General features: G+C 38.9%; 2 protein-coding genes across 2 annotated transcripts; both read right to left on the bottom strand.

The window, feature by feature from the left end:
• Positions 1 to 2,224: 2,224 nt before the first annotated feature.
• On the bottom strand, positions 2,225 to 6,371 carry LOC119783768 (trophoblast glycoprotein-like). Its single transcript, XM_038285422.1, has 2 exons — positions 5,093 to 6,371; positions 2,225 to 4,882 (listed from the first exon to the last, which is right to left on the bottom strand). Exons 1-2 carry the CDS (start codon positions 5,350 to 5,352, stop codon positions 3,913 to 3,915), a joined length of 1,230 nt encoding a protein of 409 aa, XP_038141350.1. The 5' UTR covers positions 5,353 to 6,371; the 3' UTR covers positions 2,225 to 3,912.
• A 2,612-nt stretch (positions 6,372 to 8,983) lies between these two features.
• LOC119783770 (transmembrane protein 222-like) lies at positions 8,984 to 14,172 on the bottom strand. The gene is made up of 6 exons (XM_038285425.1): positions 14,013 to 14,172; positions 13,696 to 13,780; positions 13,566 to 13,597; positions 13,404 to 13,500; positions 13,166 to 13,296; positions 8,984 to 9,737 (listed from the first exon to the last, which is right to left on the bottom strand). The coding sequence occupies exons 1-6, from the start codon at positions 14,129 to 14,131 to the stop codon at positions 9,650 to 9,652; spliced, it is 552 nt and encodes a 183-aa protein (XP_038141353.1). The 5' UTR covers positions 14,132 to 14,172; the 3' UTR covers positions 8,984 to 9,649.
• Positions 14,173 to 16,840: the final 2,668 nt, after the last annotated feature.

The raw sequence follows: 16,840 nt of genomic DNA, 5'->3' as shown, positions 1-16,840 counted from the left end.
TTCTGAATTGTTGGGTCTGATGTATTGCATCTTCTTCTTCACAATACCCCATAGATTTTCTATGGGGTTAAGGTCAGGAGAGTTTGCTGGCCAATTAAGAACAGGGATACCATGGTCCTTCAACCAGGTACTGGTAGCTTTGGCACTGTGTGCAGGTGCCAAGTCCTGTTGGAAAATGAAATCTGCATCTCCAAAAAGTTGGTCAGCTGCAGGAAGCATGAAGTGCTCTAAAACTTCCTGGTATGTGGCTGCGTTGACCCTGGACCTCAGAAAACACAATGGACCAACAACAGCAGATGACATGGCACCCCAAACCATCACTGACTGTGGAAACTTTACACTGGACTTCAAGCAACGTGGATGAAGTGCCTCTCTTCTTTTCCTCCAGACTCTGGGACCTTGATTTCCAAAGGAAATGCAAAATTTACTTTCATCAGAGAACATGACTTTGGACCACTCACCAGCAGTCCAGTCCTGTTTCTCTTTAGCCCAGGCAAGACGCTTCTGACGCTGTCTGTGGTTCAAGAGTGGCTTGACACAAGGAATGCGACAGCAGAAACCCATGTCTTTCATACGTCTGTGTGTGGTGGTTCTTGAAGCACTCACTCCAGCTGCAGTCCACTCTTTGTGAATCTCCCCCACATTTTTGAATGGGTTTTGTTTCACAATCCTCTCCAGGGTGCGGTTATCTCTCTTGCTTGTACACTTTTTTCGACCACATCTTTTCCTTCCCTTCGCCTCTCTATTAATGTGCTTGGACACTGAGCTCTGTGAACAGCCAGCCTCTTTAGCGATGACCTTTTGTGTCTTGCCCTCCTTGTGCAAGGTGTCGATGGTCGTCTTTTGGACAACTGTCAAGTCAGCAGTCTTCCCCATGATTGTGTAGCCTATAGAACTAGACTGAAAGACCATTTAAAGGCTTTTGCAGGTGGTTTGAGTTAATTAGCTGATTAGAGTGTGGCACCAGGGGCCATCAATTTTGAACCTTTTCACAATATTCTAATTTTCTGATATGATGAATTTGAGATTTTCATTTGTTGTCATTTGTAATCATCAAAATTAAACAAAATAAACATCTGAAATATATGAGTTTGTATGTAATGTATGAATATAATATACAAGTTTCACTTTTTAAATGGAATTACTGAAATCAATCTACTTTTTCATGATATTCTAATTTTATGACCAGCACCTGTAGAAGTTAAAGTAATAAAAAGTAAAAAGTATGCATTGTAACTGGAGGTACATACATACACTGTATACTGTAAAAAATGGTTTTCAATGTTTTAGGTAAAGAAAGATTTTGAGAAGTGTTTCTTTATTTTCCAATGATTTTTTGTTTGTATTCAATAGTTTTAGGATTTAAAACAAAGGAATTTTCACACAGCTTTATATTGTGGTCTTTCAGATTACATCTTTGTAAACAGTAAAACTACTTGTAACTACATGTAAGAGTAAAAAATACTTTTTTTTACTCTTACGCGATTCCTTTCAAGGGACGGCTACTTTTTGTTTTTTTCTTAAGTAGAAATATGTTAAAGAAGTGCTACTTTTACCTGAGTACAATTTGTTGGTACTTTATCCTCTTCTCAATCTATATAATGTAAAATGGGTTTTCTAATTCACTGGTTTTAAAATTAATCTGATCTATTTCTTACTCTGCTTGGCTTCATAGATCAAGATATATACCGACTCAACTGCAAAAAAAGAGAATCCACCATATTAATGAGCACACAAACAAACTGTAATATATAAACATATAAAGTCCCAGTATTTAAAGAAATTCATGTGGTTTAACTGTTAGAAACATTCATTCCAAACATTATTAAGCTTCGTTGAGGCTTTTTGTGTTGCCATTATCCATTCTACGAGCTCATTAGCAATATCTGTATGCTTCAGTAGTCTGGGTCAAAAGACTGGGCAGCTATTCTTTTGTAGGTCAGGAGCAGTGGAACTTTGGAAACCACCATAGTAATTAATGCGCACGCATGCAAGGGGACATTACAAGGCAGGCCTGGCATGCTCGCTGGGGTCCACAGCTGCAGAGCCAGCAGGTGTGTTTCTTAACCATATCTTTCATTTTGTCCTATTTTCACTGCTTGCACATACTTTATCATATACTCTGAGCTGAAATAGCGGGGGGGATGTGTCACTTGCAGGAAAACAAATGTTTCCCTGCAGAAATCCATTCAGTACAGCAGTCACAATAATAGAGTGTAGAAAAAAGGTTAGTAAACAAATGTTTTATTTTGGAAAGAACAGAAATACCTATTTTATATAGCCATTGCCACTTAGTGTTTTCCTAATGTATAACTAAGTATGACACAATGAAGGCAATTAAGTGCAACAAAGACACAAAATTACATAATTAGAGAAACTCTTGCTTTAAAATTTTAATATAGTATAATTAATGTTATACATAATTGAATTATCCTATGCTTTCTTCATGCATTTACCATGCTTCTCAGCTGCCATCAATGCTATCTGTAGTGGTATTGCACCATATATGCATAATCCTAATGCTAATACAGTAAACAATGACTAGAACCAAGACAGGTTATCTAAAAAGCTGAAAAGGATTTATAGATCATTCAAGTGCCTAAGGAAACACAAAGGCACTTTAAAAGGTGAATTTTAAAGGACGTACACACAGCCAGTATAAATCTCCTGAAATTCTAAAAGTACGACTGAATATTTTTCTTTTTTTCATTTCAGTAGTTCATTTTTAAAAATGCATCTCCTATATTGTACAGGTACAAAGGTACATTAAACACAGAGTGGTAGGTTTTAAGAGCCCAGTTCTTTTAATTTCCTTGAAAATTACTTTAAATTAAGTGAACAATAAAAACTGGCATATCTAATAAACATATTACATGAGAAACCACCGTGTGAACCTCAATGAAGTCGATCTCCTCTCCTCTTTTCCATCAAACTTTGAAACCTTGATTACTAAATGTAGCACACATTTGCTTTCTTCCAGAGGTGGGTTGTAACTAATTACATTCACTTGAGTTACTTTTTTTTTAAAAGTAATTTTTGGAGTGTTGTATTTTACTATAGGCCTGTTTTATTTCTTCTTAAGTAATATTCTTAAATTTTGCTATACATACCTGAGTACAGTTTAAGGGTACGCTCCCCACTGCGAGATCAGGTGACTAGATGGTAAACAGTAGATATGATATCGCACTACCTACAGTGAAGACTGGTTTTATATCTCTATGTTGATTTTTTTTTGCCTGAATTTGTGATTTTATTATCATTCTATTAATTTACTTTTATTTGATTTCATACTTTCAATACCAGAATTTGCACACAACAGTCTGCAGGATTACATCATTCTAAACATTAAATCAAAACAATTACTTAGCACTTGAGTAGCTATTTTATGAAGTGTGTTACTTGAAAAATTTCTTGGATGACTACTTACTACTTCAGTTAAAAAAATGTAAAAGTAGTCCTACTCTTACTTGGGTAAAACATTTGTGTACTCTACCCACCTGTGCTTGATTCTAAATAGAATCTGGATTTTATCATTTCTGTGCTTGTGCATTTTTACTTGACCCGAATTTTTCCTCCCTCCTAATTTTCCAATTATATGCTTCAATAAAGCAGTCAGCTTCTTTTGCAGCTTCCTTTCTGTAACGCACCCTGATCGGAGGGGGTGGACAATGACTGCTTGCTGGATGTCTGTCACATCAGCTGTTTTCTACATGACTGTCAAATATAATATAACGTTGTGCTGTTTTAAATTATTTCATTATTGGTCTCCAAGTCATGATTATACAGAAATGAAGAAATAAACTCTTAAAACAAATCACTCTGGATAATGAATGTGAGTTTTACTTTTTAAATGTAACTACATTCTATTTATGTACTACTATCTCATATTCTTTTGAAAATGACATTCCAAGATCATGACTTTACAGGAGGGGATGTTGCCACCGGGGAGACCTGTGTTTCTGTGGGGCTCTGGATTATACAGGTGTCATTTGGCAGCTGTAGGGACAGCCCCTGCCCCGGATGCCTCTGAGGCCTGCCGCCACCAGCTGTGATGTGGCCCAGCCGAGGGTCAGAGTCTATCTCGTATCGGTAGTGATAGCCCTCCAGAACGTCCCTGCATGCATCCCTCGTTTCTATGATCCATTTCTTCATACCATTGCGATTTAGGTAGAGCACAAAGAGAAAAACCATGCCGACAAAACCCAGTACCACCCCAAGAAAAACATAGGACGTCTGCAAGGTGAGGTCAGTCCCCTCAGCCAGGACCGGAACTACACAACCAACGGCTTGGACGGTGAGTCTTTGTAGCCGAACGTCAGCCAATTCCTCTGGTGACGCACACCTCACCATATCCACATCAACACGACCTTTGGTTTTATTCAGCCAGGTCACAAAATCACGGCTCTCACAGGAACAGGTGTATGGGTTGTGGCCAAGAAAGATTTGAGCGCTCCCAAGTCTCTCCAGCTCCTGAAGAGCGTCAGCCCTGAAGGCCTCAAAGTTATTGTGTGTCAGGTCCAGCATCTCCAGCTGATTAATACCAGAGAAGGTCCCTGCATAGACAGCCACCAAAGCGTTGTTCCTGAGGAAGAGCTGCTTCAAACTGGGAACTTGGGAGAACATCCCAGGCGATAGAAGGGCTAAATGGTTTCCAGAAAGGTCAAGGCGTTTGAGACCCCAGAGTCCACCCCATCGAAGAGCTGTGGCCAGGTCTGTCAAGGCGGTGAAATTGTGCAGCGAGCGGCTCAGGTTGAGCTCCTGAAGAGGGCTTCCAGGTATGCTGAGAGCTTCTGGATGGATGAGCGCCAGCTGGTTGCCACTGAGGTCCAAGGAGCGTAGGTAGGGAAGGGCAGCGAAGGTGTGAGAGGCCAACTCTGCAATCCTGAGAAGACGACTAACACTGTAAAAACTGCTCTTACACGTTTGATACAATACTAATGGTAAGTAATATATATAAAATCACAAAAAGATGAATAAATACAGCCAAGAATAAAGCCTTTATTTCTTTATTACGTAGACATCAACAAAGTTACTTGTATTAACCAGATATGGCATAAAAATACATAACAGGAACACATAATGACATTCTCACCTGTTATTGCTTAAAATCAAGTTAGTGACATTCTGCAGTTCTGTAAACGACTCGGGTCCGATTTGATGTATATTATTCCCTGTGATGATGACATTCCGGGTGTATCCTGGAATGTTTTGTGGCACTATGAGCAAATCCTTAGAGACACATTTCACCGTGTGGGTGGCCGCAAAACATTCACAGCCAAAAGGACACTCCAAGCACGGGTAAGGTGGAAATAAAAGGACACCCAAAAAAACACAAGCTGCAAACATGCACATCTCTAAAGAGAAAGAGAGAGAGAGATACAACTGGAAATAAAGAAGTTGCAGAAGAAAATAACAGCAGAGGAAAATTGTGACCTCTTCCTGCGGATGCTTAACTAATGCTGCACTAGTGGCGAAGGCTGCTTGCGCTAGCGATAGTGCCTTCTCATCTGCTCCACTGTGGGAATAAGGGTTCCCACAAATTGATGATAGCTCATATCGAACTGGATCTGCTTGCTAAAAAAAGGTGTGAGGTTCCCTTAAAGGTACAGAGGACGATTAGATTGAAGCGCCCAAACCTACTTGACCTACACTGCAGTTTGATAAAGGACAACGACTAATGATATCAACAATAACTTGCAAAACAACACATTAAAGGTGAAAAAGATACAAAGCAGTTGTGGGTAGACAGCTTTCCCATCAGCTCAGGTAATAATCCTGGTCCTTGCTCCAGTAACATAACAGGTTACAAAGTTAGAGAGCATTGAGAGCATTTGTTTGTGATTATTACAGGAAAATAATAAAACAGAAAAATTCAAACACACTCAATTTTTTTCATATCCTTCTATCTTTGGTAGCGACTCATCCTTCATTGACAAATAATTGATGAGAACTTTGAGCATTAAGATTTCAAAAATCCGTTTTGTAGCAATTCATCACTGGAGTCGACATTAGGCGCAGCAGAATGGATCCATCACTGTCGCTCATGAAAAATGTATCTTCCCACTCCATATTATAGAGATGATTATCCTCCGTAGGGTGACTACCCCCCACCCACTCCCACCCACCCCAAAAAAAAAACACACAACAGAAAGAAAAAAAATCAGTGTGAGAATATATTTGAAGAACCTATAGGGCAGCTTACTAAAAACAAAACAATACTTTGCTTCAAAGGGCAAAGATGCATAAATATAAAAAAATGTGTGCAACTTAAATAAATAATCATACGGATGCTTAATTTGAAATGAACTTTTTTAGAATAAAAACGTAAATGAAGCTACCCGTTGTTGAAAAAACAAGGGGCATGTACCCCTTAAAGGAATAGTACACCCAAAACATGATTAGCCTTCATTTTCTACTCACCCCCATGCTGAACAAAACTCTGGAGTACTTTTTTGATATCTCAAATGCATCTGGGGATCTGGGAGGCTTCTTGCTGTCTGCTGACATTCAAATAATGGAGGTCTATGGTGCCCGAGACAGAAAGGTCCACAAAAGTCCACAAAAACGTGTCAATATTCCTCCATACTGCTCGTCCAATGTAATCCAAGTGTCCTGAGTGGGTAGCATCCAGAATTTACTCGAAACGAAGTCATTTAGAACGTTTTAGAGCCTAAACAGTAGTGTATAGGATTTCCTAATAGCGCCCCCATGCGCGCTCACAATTCTACGGAAGCCGGCAGATCAAACCGGAAGAAAGTGCGCATTCAGCGTCTGCTCTGCCGATAATGCAAGCGTAGAAGAAGAAATGTGCTGTTTACCTGTGCAAAGAAAGAAACAATGAAAGAAAAATGTCTGAGGACTTCAGTGTTGAGGAAGAGCATGAGTTCTTTGCCGAGCTGAATGCGCTGGTTTGGTCTGCCGGCTTCCGTAGAATCGTGAGCGCGCATGGGGGCGCTATTAGGAAATCCTATACACTACTGTTTAGGCTCTAAAAACATTCTAAATGACTTCGTTTCAAGTAAATTCTGGATGCTACCCACTCAGGACACTTGGATTACATTGGACGAGCAGTATGGAGGAATATTGACACGTTTTTGTGGACTTTTATGGACCTTTCTGTCTCGGGCACCATAGACCTCCATTATTTGAATGTCAGCAGACAGCAAGAAGCCTCCCAGATCTCCAGATGCATTTGAGATATCAAAAAAGTACTCCAGAGTTTTGTTCAGCATGGGGGTGAGTAGAAAATGAAGGCTAATCATGTTTTGGGTGTACTATTCCTTTAAAGGGGTCATAGAATGCAAACGTTTACATTGCCATAGATGAATAATGATAGTTCAGTGAGTGAAATGGAAGCACAGAGAAGTTCAAACCCCATCGACACCTTATTTCTCTGCAAATCTCACAATTCTAAACTTCAATCATTAAACGGGTGAATCCAGACGAAGCCCCGAGTTGACGTAAACTCGGGGATGGTGCCTTATTTGGTTCTGGCCTCTACTTTTGTCACATCACGAAATTGACATACAGATCAGCCCACTGGTTCACTGGCCCAATGGAGGGGGGGTATAAAAGTGTTGACAGCTGGGCTGCTGACTGGACCGGACCTCAGCAGAGAGCCACAAGCCGCCCATCCTCAGCCGGAGGACGGGAACTGGTAAGGCAGACGGGGGGAAATACTGGGTTGCCGGTGTCCAGGCTACCGGGTTGGGTTCATATGCTCCATCCCCCGGCTGGCTCCCTGCTCCCGTCCGCCGGGGTTCCCGGAGCTGACAGCTCAGTTCGAATGCCCGGTGTATTTTGAAAATTCGCTGCACTGTAGTCAACCAAAATCCTGGACAATTTCGAAATCGTCTGGAATTTTACAATTTTTTTAGGTATGAAAAGTAGGACATGTCAGGGAAAAAGAGCACGTCTTGTCACCCTACCATATCAACAATCTAAATGTTTCAGTGAGTGAGTGCTTGTTGCTATGATGCGTCTTTGTTCAGCAGCTTCTCTCGTTTTGAACAAACCAATCAGCGCACTGCTCATCTAAATATTCATGAGCATACCATGAAAGGAAGAAAACCTGTCATTTCATTCTAGGGATTTTAACCAGGCTTGCATTAGGGCGCATGGAACAGCAAACAGGCCAACCAATGTTACACACCCTATTCAAAGACCTTAAGGACCATCACCAAATCCCCTATATAATCATTCTATGACCCCTTTAAAGAATGATAATGGTTTTTGTGGATACAGTCTGTTGTTACACTGGGGATGCTTTTAACAGATGTACTATAGTGAATGGATATGTGGTCCCTCAGTGACAGCAAAAATAAAAACATGGGAAGAACATAAATTGAAATATCACAACCAAAAACTTTCTCCACTGGAAATAGTTTTACTCCTGATTAACCAACAATTGGCATATTTGATGTCAATGGTGTTAAAACCAAGAGATAAGGAAAATGTTTTCAGATATCTTAAGCAGGACATAATCAGCCAGACTATTAAAGGACTGTGCTTTATTTTTTTTATGTGAGTACGAAGTTCAGTAAGCTTTGGTTCACATCAGCTATTATTTTTGTGTATCTAATGTCTTTATAAAACCTTTTTCTAAAGTCCACAAATCAGAATAAATCTATAACTAATCTCCCAAATATTCTCCCTGTAATTATAAGAAATAGATTCAGTTTTTTTATTTTTTATTTCTACATTCAACAGCAGTGCTTAACTGCTGCTGTGGTCTGCTTTGTATGTCAGTATTTTACCTTCCTTCACTTCGACCAATGTAAAGAATTAGTTTAGAGTATTAGGTATGAAAAACATGTTAGAGGCAGCTAATTGCAGACCGAGTTAAATACTGTCCTCAAAGAATTGATTTCTGAGCTACATTCGTGTGATACACTAACCCTCTCCAGTCAAACACAAAGTGATCATACTGAGAAAGATGTGACCCTGTAAGAGTTGATAATAGAAAGAAGGATTTTTTTTGGATATATATATATATATATATATATATACTAAAGCCTTTCTGTGCACATCCAAGAAACTACATTGGACAGAACTAGAGAAATGATATTCATCTGAAACCATATTCGAATGCTTTAAATTACTTTTCTGTCACAATTGGTTTTTACTACTGTAGTAAATTACAGGCACACTAGGCTTTAAAAAAAAGACTAAATCCCTCAAGAGGATGCCCTTTTGATTGGTCTCCAAGCTGCTGCTGGAAGACAAGGTTACCCTACAACCATTATTATTTACAGTATATTTTTTAACCTTATGAACTTATGAATATTGCAAAAACAGGTTTGTATTATGAGGACATAGTGTTTTTTATGGGTTCCACATTGTCAACATCCCTTTTCAGCAACCCTCGCCTTTCCTGATATATTCTTTGATACTTCCAATGAAATAAATGGACTTAACTACCAGGAACTACAAGCCTGAAGACAAGTGATAAGGAAAAGTTGTAAAAATGATCATATGTGTCCTTTAGAAACTACAAACAAACAAGAAAATGGTTAAATTAAACACAATCAGAACTCCATATGATATTTTGTTGATCTGGCAAATGTCCCGTCAAAACACGCACTCTTCATGTCAATTATAATACAGTATTCAGTATAACTAAAGCCCTCTCCCGATGCCGCTCGCCGTTTTACTGTAGGTTCAGCGTCAGAATGAATGTGGCGAGGACTCCACAGAGCATGACGAAGGGAAGCCAGGTCTTCAGGACTGCTGCCCAGCTGAAGAACAGAAAGTGTGTGTTAAAAGTCAAGAAAAACAGCAGGAAACATCTTGTATAACAAATGCTCTTCTAGTAAATTCTAGAGACTTTAAATCCCCTGAGGCTCCCTGACCTGCGTCCTGCCATCCTATCCAGCTGAGAGGTGACCTCCAGAGGTGGCGCAGAGGGGATGTCAGTGATGAATTACACTAGTCTCTTTGCTGAGGGGAGGGGGGTGTATAGGAAGCAGCAGCACAAACTGTGGCTGTATTATTCTCTATGTGGGTCAGTGGAGAATAATGAGCAGCTTCCTGGTGCTGTATGTCTCTCAATAGAGCTGGAAACCTTCAGTGACTTATTTTTCCAGACACTGCACACATGTCAGACATAAAGACATCTTATGTTTTATATTTATTTTACAGCTCCCTCTAAAATCCAAATTTCTAAAATCTTTTTTTTCCCCTTTTGATTCATCCCATATCAAATTGATCCTCTGTAGGATACAGAAATGGATTTTGAGTCGTCAAATAAAAGTAATCAGTCCTGCCTATTCTAGCTCAATTTGACATTATCATCTCTAAATTTCCTAAATGAATAACTGTACAGTAGGCTACATTTGTTTACATTCCTTCAAGACATGATCATGAAGATTTAATGGGACGGACAGTTCTTTTTAGATTAACTGGAAAGTCTAAAGCACAATGTAAAGATGCAGGAAGGAGAACAGGAGACTGAAAAAATGATCTCCAAAAGGGAAACAGACAGTTTTATATTATCATAAAGCATAAAGGTAGGGACCTGGAAATAGGTACAAAAAGAAAAAAAGCCCCAACTTCATATGTAACGTTATCTACTGACATCATTAGTTTCCCACATGAATTAGCAACTTATAGACGAACATTTTAAACTTAGAACATACATAGAACTTTTTGGCCATAGATGAATTATGTTAGTAGGAGGCAAGGTCAGGTTATCAAGCCTAAGATCTCTGTACCACCAACTACCGAGCACAGTTGTGGCTGCATCATGCTGATGAGCAGGCGCGCTGGAAGCTGTTTCAAGCGAGGGGGGCTGACGGCTGGGTTGGAAAACACGTGACGTCATTATGTTGAGGGCTGTTGCTGACGTTTTTAACATAATATTGTAGGCCTACATTTGTCGCCAAAAACTGCCATTTAAAATGCATCGGAACAAAGCATGAACATTTTAAACTTTATTTCTTCTCTTTTAATCATTCAAAACAAACAACAGCTCCCAATCAACAGGATCAGGAATCTGAATATCGCCTAAACTAAGCATTGAACGTCTTGAAAGTCCATTCGACTATGGATATGGGGAATGATTTCATATCTGAAACAAAACACACACACAAAAAAAACTAATTTCATATTTTATCACTTAATAGCTTAATACAGACATAATATTTTGTGATATGCAGCCTTATTCTAGCGTATAGGGGAATTAAAACCATTTCTTACCTCGAAATAGTCAGAAATACGTTTCTGCTGCCTATTGCTAGCCATGCCTAAACGAATGTGAGGTGGCGGAAGCTTCTGGGGGAGTAGCCTAGTTTTTTTATGAAATTTTAAAATAATGAATCATTAGTTTATATCTTATACACAGCCCATCATTTTAATCCCCTATCAAACACAGTCTTTTAAAAAATAAATACATAAATAATTTCATGTTTTTAAGTACAATATTATGTTACTCCACAGCCCCCCACCATGGGGGGCTGATGCTATGACGAGGGAGGCTGCAGCCCCCGCAGCACCCCCCTTCCCGTGCCACTGCTGATGAGCTTTTTTACCTGCTGGTGAAGTGTGGGTAATAAACAAGAACAAAAGTGCCTGGACATTCTTTACCTTCAGCCTAAAATAAATAGATTATTGTTCTAGCACAATAGCTCTGTTACCATTTACCATCAAATTGGGCAAATTGTAATTAGGAAAATTAATTTATATAAATGGAAACTAAACAGAAATAAAAGAAAAACAAAAATAACTCTACTTTTTTTCAATACAAAGATTTTAACGCTTGAATGAGGTGGTTTTTCGATCGTAATGAAGTTTTACAAAACTGCAATGGAAATCACAGGAGTCACATGGTCTGCAGCCTGCTACACTACTTAAGTCGTTAAAGGTGTAATCATTCCCCATTCCTGCAAATGAATCATAAAAAAAAGGGGAAATTTTTTAAATGGTGCCTAAGTCTCAACCTCTCCCTCCCCAGTGATACGTGTCTCATTGGTTTTACATGGTATCTGTGTTACATCCAGAGCAGGTGTGTTAATGTGGCGTTTTTGCTCTCATGTTGGTCACTTGAAATTCAACAAGCATTTCACAGCAAAGACCTCTGTCGGTATCTGGGGAAAAAATAAACTGTTGCTCTACATAAAGATTGCTTAGGCTATAAGGAGACATTTAATAACCATAAAACTGAGCTGCAGGATGCTGGCTAACGCTAACAGGACAGCTTCCAATCAGAATGGGCCTCCCCATCATCGACCAAAACAGACTCCTCATCTAAAGATGATGCACAGTGGAGCCTTTGACCGGTTTACTGAAGCCAAGCGGACTAAGAACATGAATTCCTGGAACCATACTGTACCATGTGGTCTGATGAGAACAACATAAACTTCTTTAGTTCAACTGGTGTCAAGTGTAAATAATGGTGGGACTGTACTAAATATTCACACTTTGCGCACAATCTGGAAATTTTTTGCAAACTCTTCTTGCTCATTAGTGCTCTAATCTTCCCCTTTTTTGTTTTGTTCCATAAAAAGATAATAAATAATATAAGAAGCTAACTCTAACATATAAGGGAAAAACACAAAAAAAAAATTGCTAGTTCATTTCCATTTAAAAACTGTAAAAAAAAAAAAATTCTAACAAAAAATGACTATAATGATAGAGCAACAGCTAGAACCACTGCCACCTTTTATATTTGGCTGTGATCGGAGAACAAACAGCAACTTCTCTCATCAGAGGCAAGGGACCGGTGACAGCGTTTTAAAAGAAGCAAGGGCTCTGTGTAACATCAAAGTAAACACAACTCAGTATAATGTGAATATAAAAAAAACTAAAATGGGACTTTAATCACAATTCAACAAACAGCCAAATGGATATTTTTAAACAAAGTGTATTCTGTAATTACTATTCTTAATTCTATTAGGTAAACAATTAAAAAGTAGAACGTACCAGACCCTATCTGCTTTAGTTTAATATAACTTAAAATAAAACATTTGGAGAAATGTACCTCTGCATTTAACCCATCTCTTTGGGGAGCAGTGGGCTGCCAATATTTATTAGTTCTAAGGTTGTTTCTTGATTTTTCTAATGAAATATTATTAACTTTTAAGGAGAAACTGTGATCAGCGAGCTGAAATATTATTAAGAGACTGTAGATCATTATAATTTCATTGGTAATTGTGTGAGAGGAATATACCTGACATGCTTCCCATGAATGAAGGACAGCACACAGAGGTTGACCATGTTCCAGGATGTGCAGTTGTCATATCTCATGAGGTTTAAAGCCATGGCAACGTGGGAATGACAGTTATCTAAACACAAGTTGTGCTTTGATGCAAATTGGGGAAAAACAGAAAATACATAAATGAGACGTGTGAACAATTCTGTACCAGAAGGCATTTCACACAAAAAAAAAGATCTAGGTGCATTCATACCGGCCTGCATTTGTATTCCTCAGATGCATCATGGACTGCTTGGTCCCATGTAGCTGCGCCGTTCCCACAAACCTTATCAACATCAAGTCTCCAAAACCTACAACATTCATTTGATTAAAAGTTGGAAATTGCAAAACACCACAGTTTAATAATCAAACTTACTTTGTAGGTCGACCAAACCCCATGTTATCCTCCTGTAGAGACAATCACAGGTTTTATAATAATGTTCAGGGCTCACAGCCACATGGGGTGAGATGCTGTTACTATAAGGTCTATAGAAATAGGAGAGTACCGAAACGAAGTAGGATCCTGCAAAGTCTCTTATGACCCCTGATGAGGTGCAGATGCCCATGTGACCAATGAAGGGGAGCACCCACCTGCAGGATGGATTCAATTAATAAGTTAATTCAGGTCTGATCGTTTCACAGATTATAATCCATGCTGTGCATTTAATCCAACTATGTAAATAAATAAATACAAAAACAAAAACTGAGGGAGGGATAGGCGGATTAATGTTTTGATAACATGTTATAGGGAAAATGCGTTAGATTTATCAAATGCAGCATTTAATGCCACGGGGGGCAGGTTTGGGAATCGTGAGCGTCTTACGATAGAATCGGGATAGGTGTCCAGACAATGCAGTACGGATAGCGGCTGCTTTTCCTGCAGCTTTTTAAGAAATCCGCCTGGTAGCTCATCATGATGTCGGTGTCTTCCACCTCCGCCATCACAGCCTGAGATCACAGAGGGAGACCCAGACGGCGCTGACGCACAGAGGCAGCGCAAGGTATGGTAGGCTGTTTGGGCATATAATCTAACTGCGCCTCATGTTCCATTCCCGGACATAAGCAGGGGCGAAGCTAGATGGGGGGGGCAGGGGTGGCCACCCCTACTATTTTTTCCCCCTCTAATACAGATGGTGGGAGCCAGTGATGGGAGTAATGCGTTACTAACGCTGTTACCTTTTTTTTAGTAACGAGTAATCTAACTAATTACTTTGACTGTAACTATAATGCAGTTACCATTGCCGACACCCTGTTACTGAGGTCGCAGAATTAACCTTTTTTCATGATAGGACTCGTGCACGCCTTGTCATAAGAGAGGGGAGGATGAGAATGGCTGATGTATAGTGAGATTACATCTTCCAGTTGGGTAGGTGGGTGTTTCCACTGGCAGGTGTTAACGTACAGCACACAGAGAGATGGTGAGTGAGGAGGACTCCAGCAGCAAAACAGCGTTTTCCAGATGTGAATACCAGTGTTACGTCGAGCTGCGTTTCCCCACCTGATACAGTTTCCCCTGCATCTCTGCACAGCGCAGGCGGCACGATTCACCGCGCAAGTAACAGGAAACGTACATGCTCGCTAAAGGCGCGCAACAGTCGCCCTGTGCTCGCGCCACAGGAGAACTATGGAGAGCGTGAACGATCAAATGTTAGCCTATATGGAGAAATCTCAATGGATGGATGGATGGATGTTGCAGTATCTATAACAACCCAAACACACAGGATTTCAGAATTAGACGTTCCCAGTTATTAATTTCATACACTCACCAGATCTGAACTCACACCCATGAGTAGAGGTAATGCAGCCTGATGATATTTTAACGGCATCAGATAGCGTTCCCCCATGTTAAGCAGGGGGAACGCTATCTGACGCGGTTTATAGGCCCGTCAGATAGCGTTTCCCCCCTCATCTCATTTACGTTGAGTTGCAAAATGCAAAACTCTCTGCAGGTACTTGTCTTTGTCGTCCACTCTATTCAGCTGGCTTTGTGGTGAGGGTTACGGAGGCGAGAAACGCAATAGTTACTTTTACTAGTAACTAGCTACTTTCATTGTGGAGTAACTCAGTAACTCAGTTACTTTTTTTGGAGAAGTAACTAGTAACTATAACTAATTACTTTTTCAAACTAACGTGTCCAACACTGGTGGCAGCAGTAATACTCTCAAATGGAATATTCTAAACATTTAAATTTTTTGTGGTTAATTATACATATCAATATATTAACACCAAAGATGATAAATACAGATTTCATTCTCTTTTCAAAAATACATTTTGTGTTATATTGGGTAAAGAGAAAATATGTCTCTGCAAGTCATCTGGAAGTCTTTAGTGAAATCATAGATAAATAACAATTTTAATAAAAACTTATCAAATAATCAGTTTATGTAAATATTAGTGCTTGTAAACATAAATTTTATGCAGAATGTTTATTGATACAAGTGGGTAAGTAATGACGACGGAAAAGATTAACGCCCCAGATCTCAACATTGAAAGAAATAAATTAAATATGTGCGTTTATTTGTAGGAAACTATAGTTTGGCTTTATTTAGAAAATAAGGATGTTGTGCTAATTCATTTTCCTGTTGAACAGTGTAGATTGATCCTGAGGTTCTGGCGCCTATCTGCTTTTGGCCCCCCCTCAGTGTACATTGGTTATTGCCTGGCCACCCTTATTGAAATGTTCTGGCTACGCCTCTGGACATAAACATATCTTAGAATTATTATGGACAGGGGCGCCGCCAGGAAACTGTTCCTTCAATCACCTGAGGAATATTTTCAGGTTTGAAGGACAAATGTCTCATTTTGTCACATTGAAGAAACTTTTCCATGCTTCGATCCTTTGTGGGCTTTAGCTGTCTGGTTGAGATGGCAAGGTCATAATAATGAGATAATATCTCATTATTATGGGATAACTTTTTTTTTTTTCATCAGAGTGGTGGAAATGGCCTTCCATAAAGAATGGATTGAATAAACTGCATTCAGTACAAAAAAATCCCTTTAGTGACTATTAAATATGAAGTGTCATGACTTCTTATATATTTAATATATACACACACATATATATATATATATATATTTATGTATACATACATATATATATACTTATAACATTTTACTTCCAAATACCAACTTAAATTTAGCCTACAACTATCTGCAATTATCCTGATTATGAAGTAAAGGAAAATTAGACATGCTTCTTTATTAAGAGACCCAACAAAACTATCATCCTAAAGATGCCAATCTAGGTAAACCAACTTCCCCAATTGAACCGAAATGTGTTTTGAGGAGATTAGAATTTATCTTCAGCACAAAGTAGCATAAAACTGACTTACTGTATATGTAAAAAAAAAAAAAAAAAAAAAAAAAAAAAAAAAAAAAAAGGTTAAGCATGTTAAGAGAAATCTGAAGTGTTTTTTTTTTATCAATTTCTTCCGAGGAAATAAGCAAAAAAAAATTTCTCTACAACTACAGGTTTAAATCACTTAATTTATCTCTACGAGTTTTACAGATCCATAGTCAGACGTAGCTTTTTTAATTGTTAACTGGGGAATGTTCCTTCAAAAAAAGTTCTCTAGAGCCTTGCGACAGATTCTAGATTTTATTGAATTTACTTTTGATAAAAACCACTTAACTATAGGTCTGCTTTATGGT

This window comes from Cyprinodon tularosa, unplaced genomic scaffold, assembly GCF_016077235.1.
Source record: "Cyprinodon tularosa strain WSP-4 unplaced genomic scaffold, ASM1607723v1 ctg210, whole genome shotgun sequence".
In the NCBI taxonomy this organism is placed as follows: Eukaryota; Metazoa; Chordata; class Actinopteri; order Cyprinodontiformes; family Cyprinodontidae; genus Cyprinodon; species Cyprinodon tularosa.
This window is presented reverse-complemented; position numbering and strand designations above follow the sequence as displayed.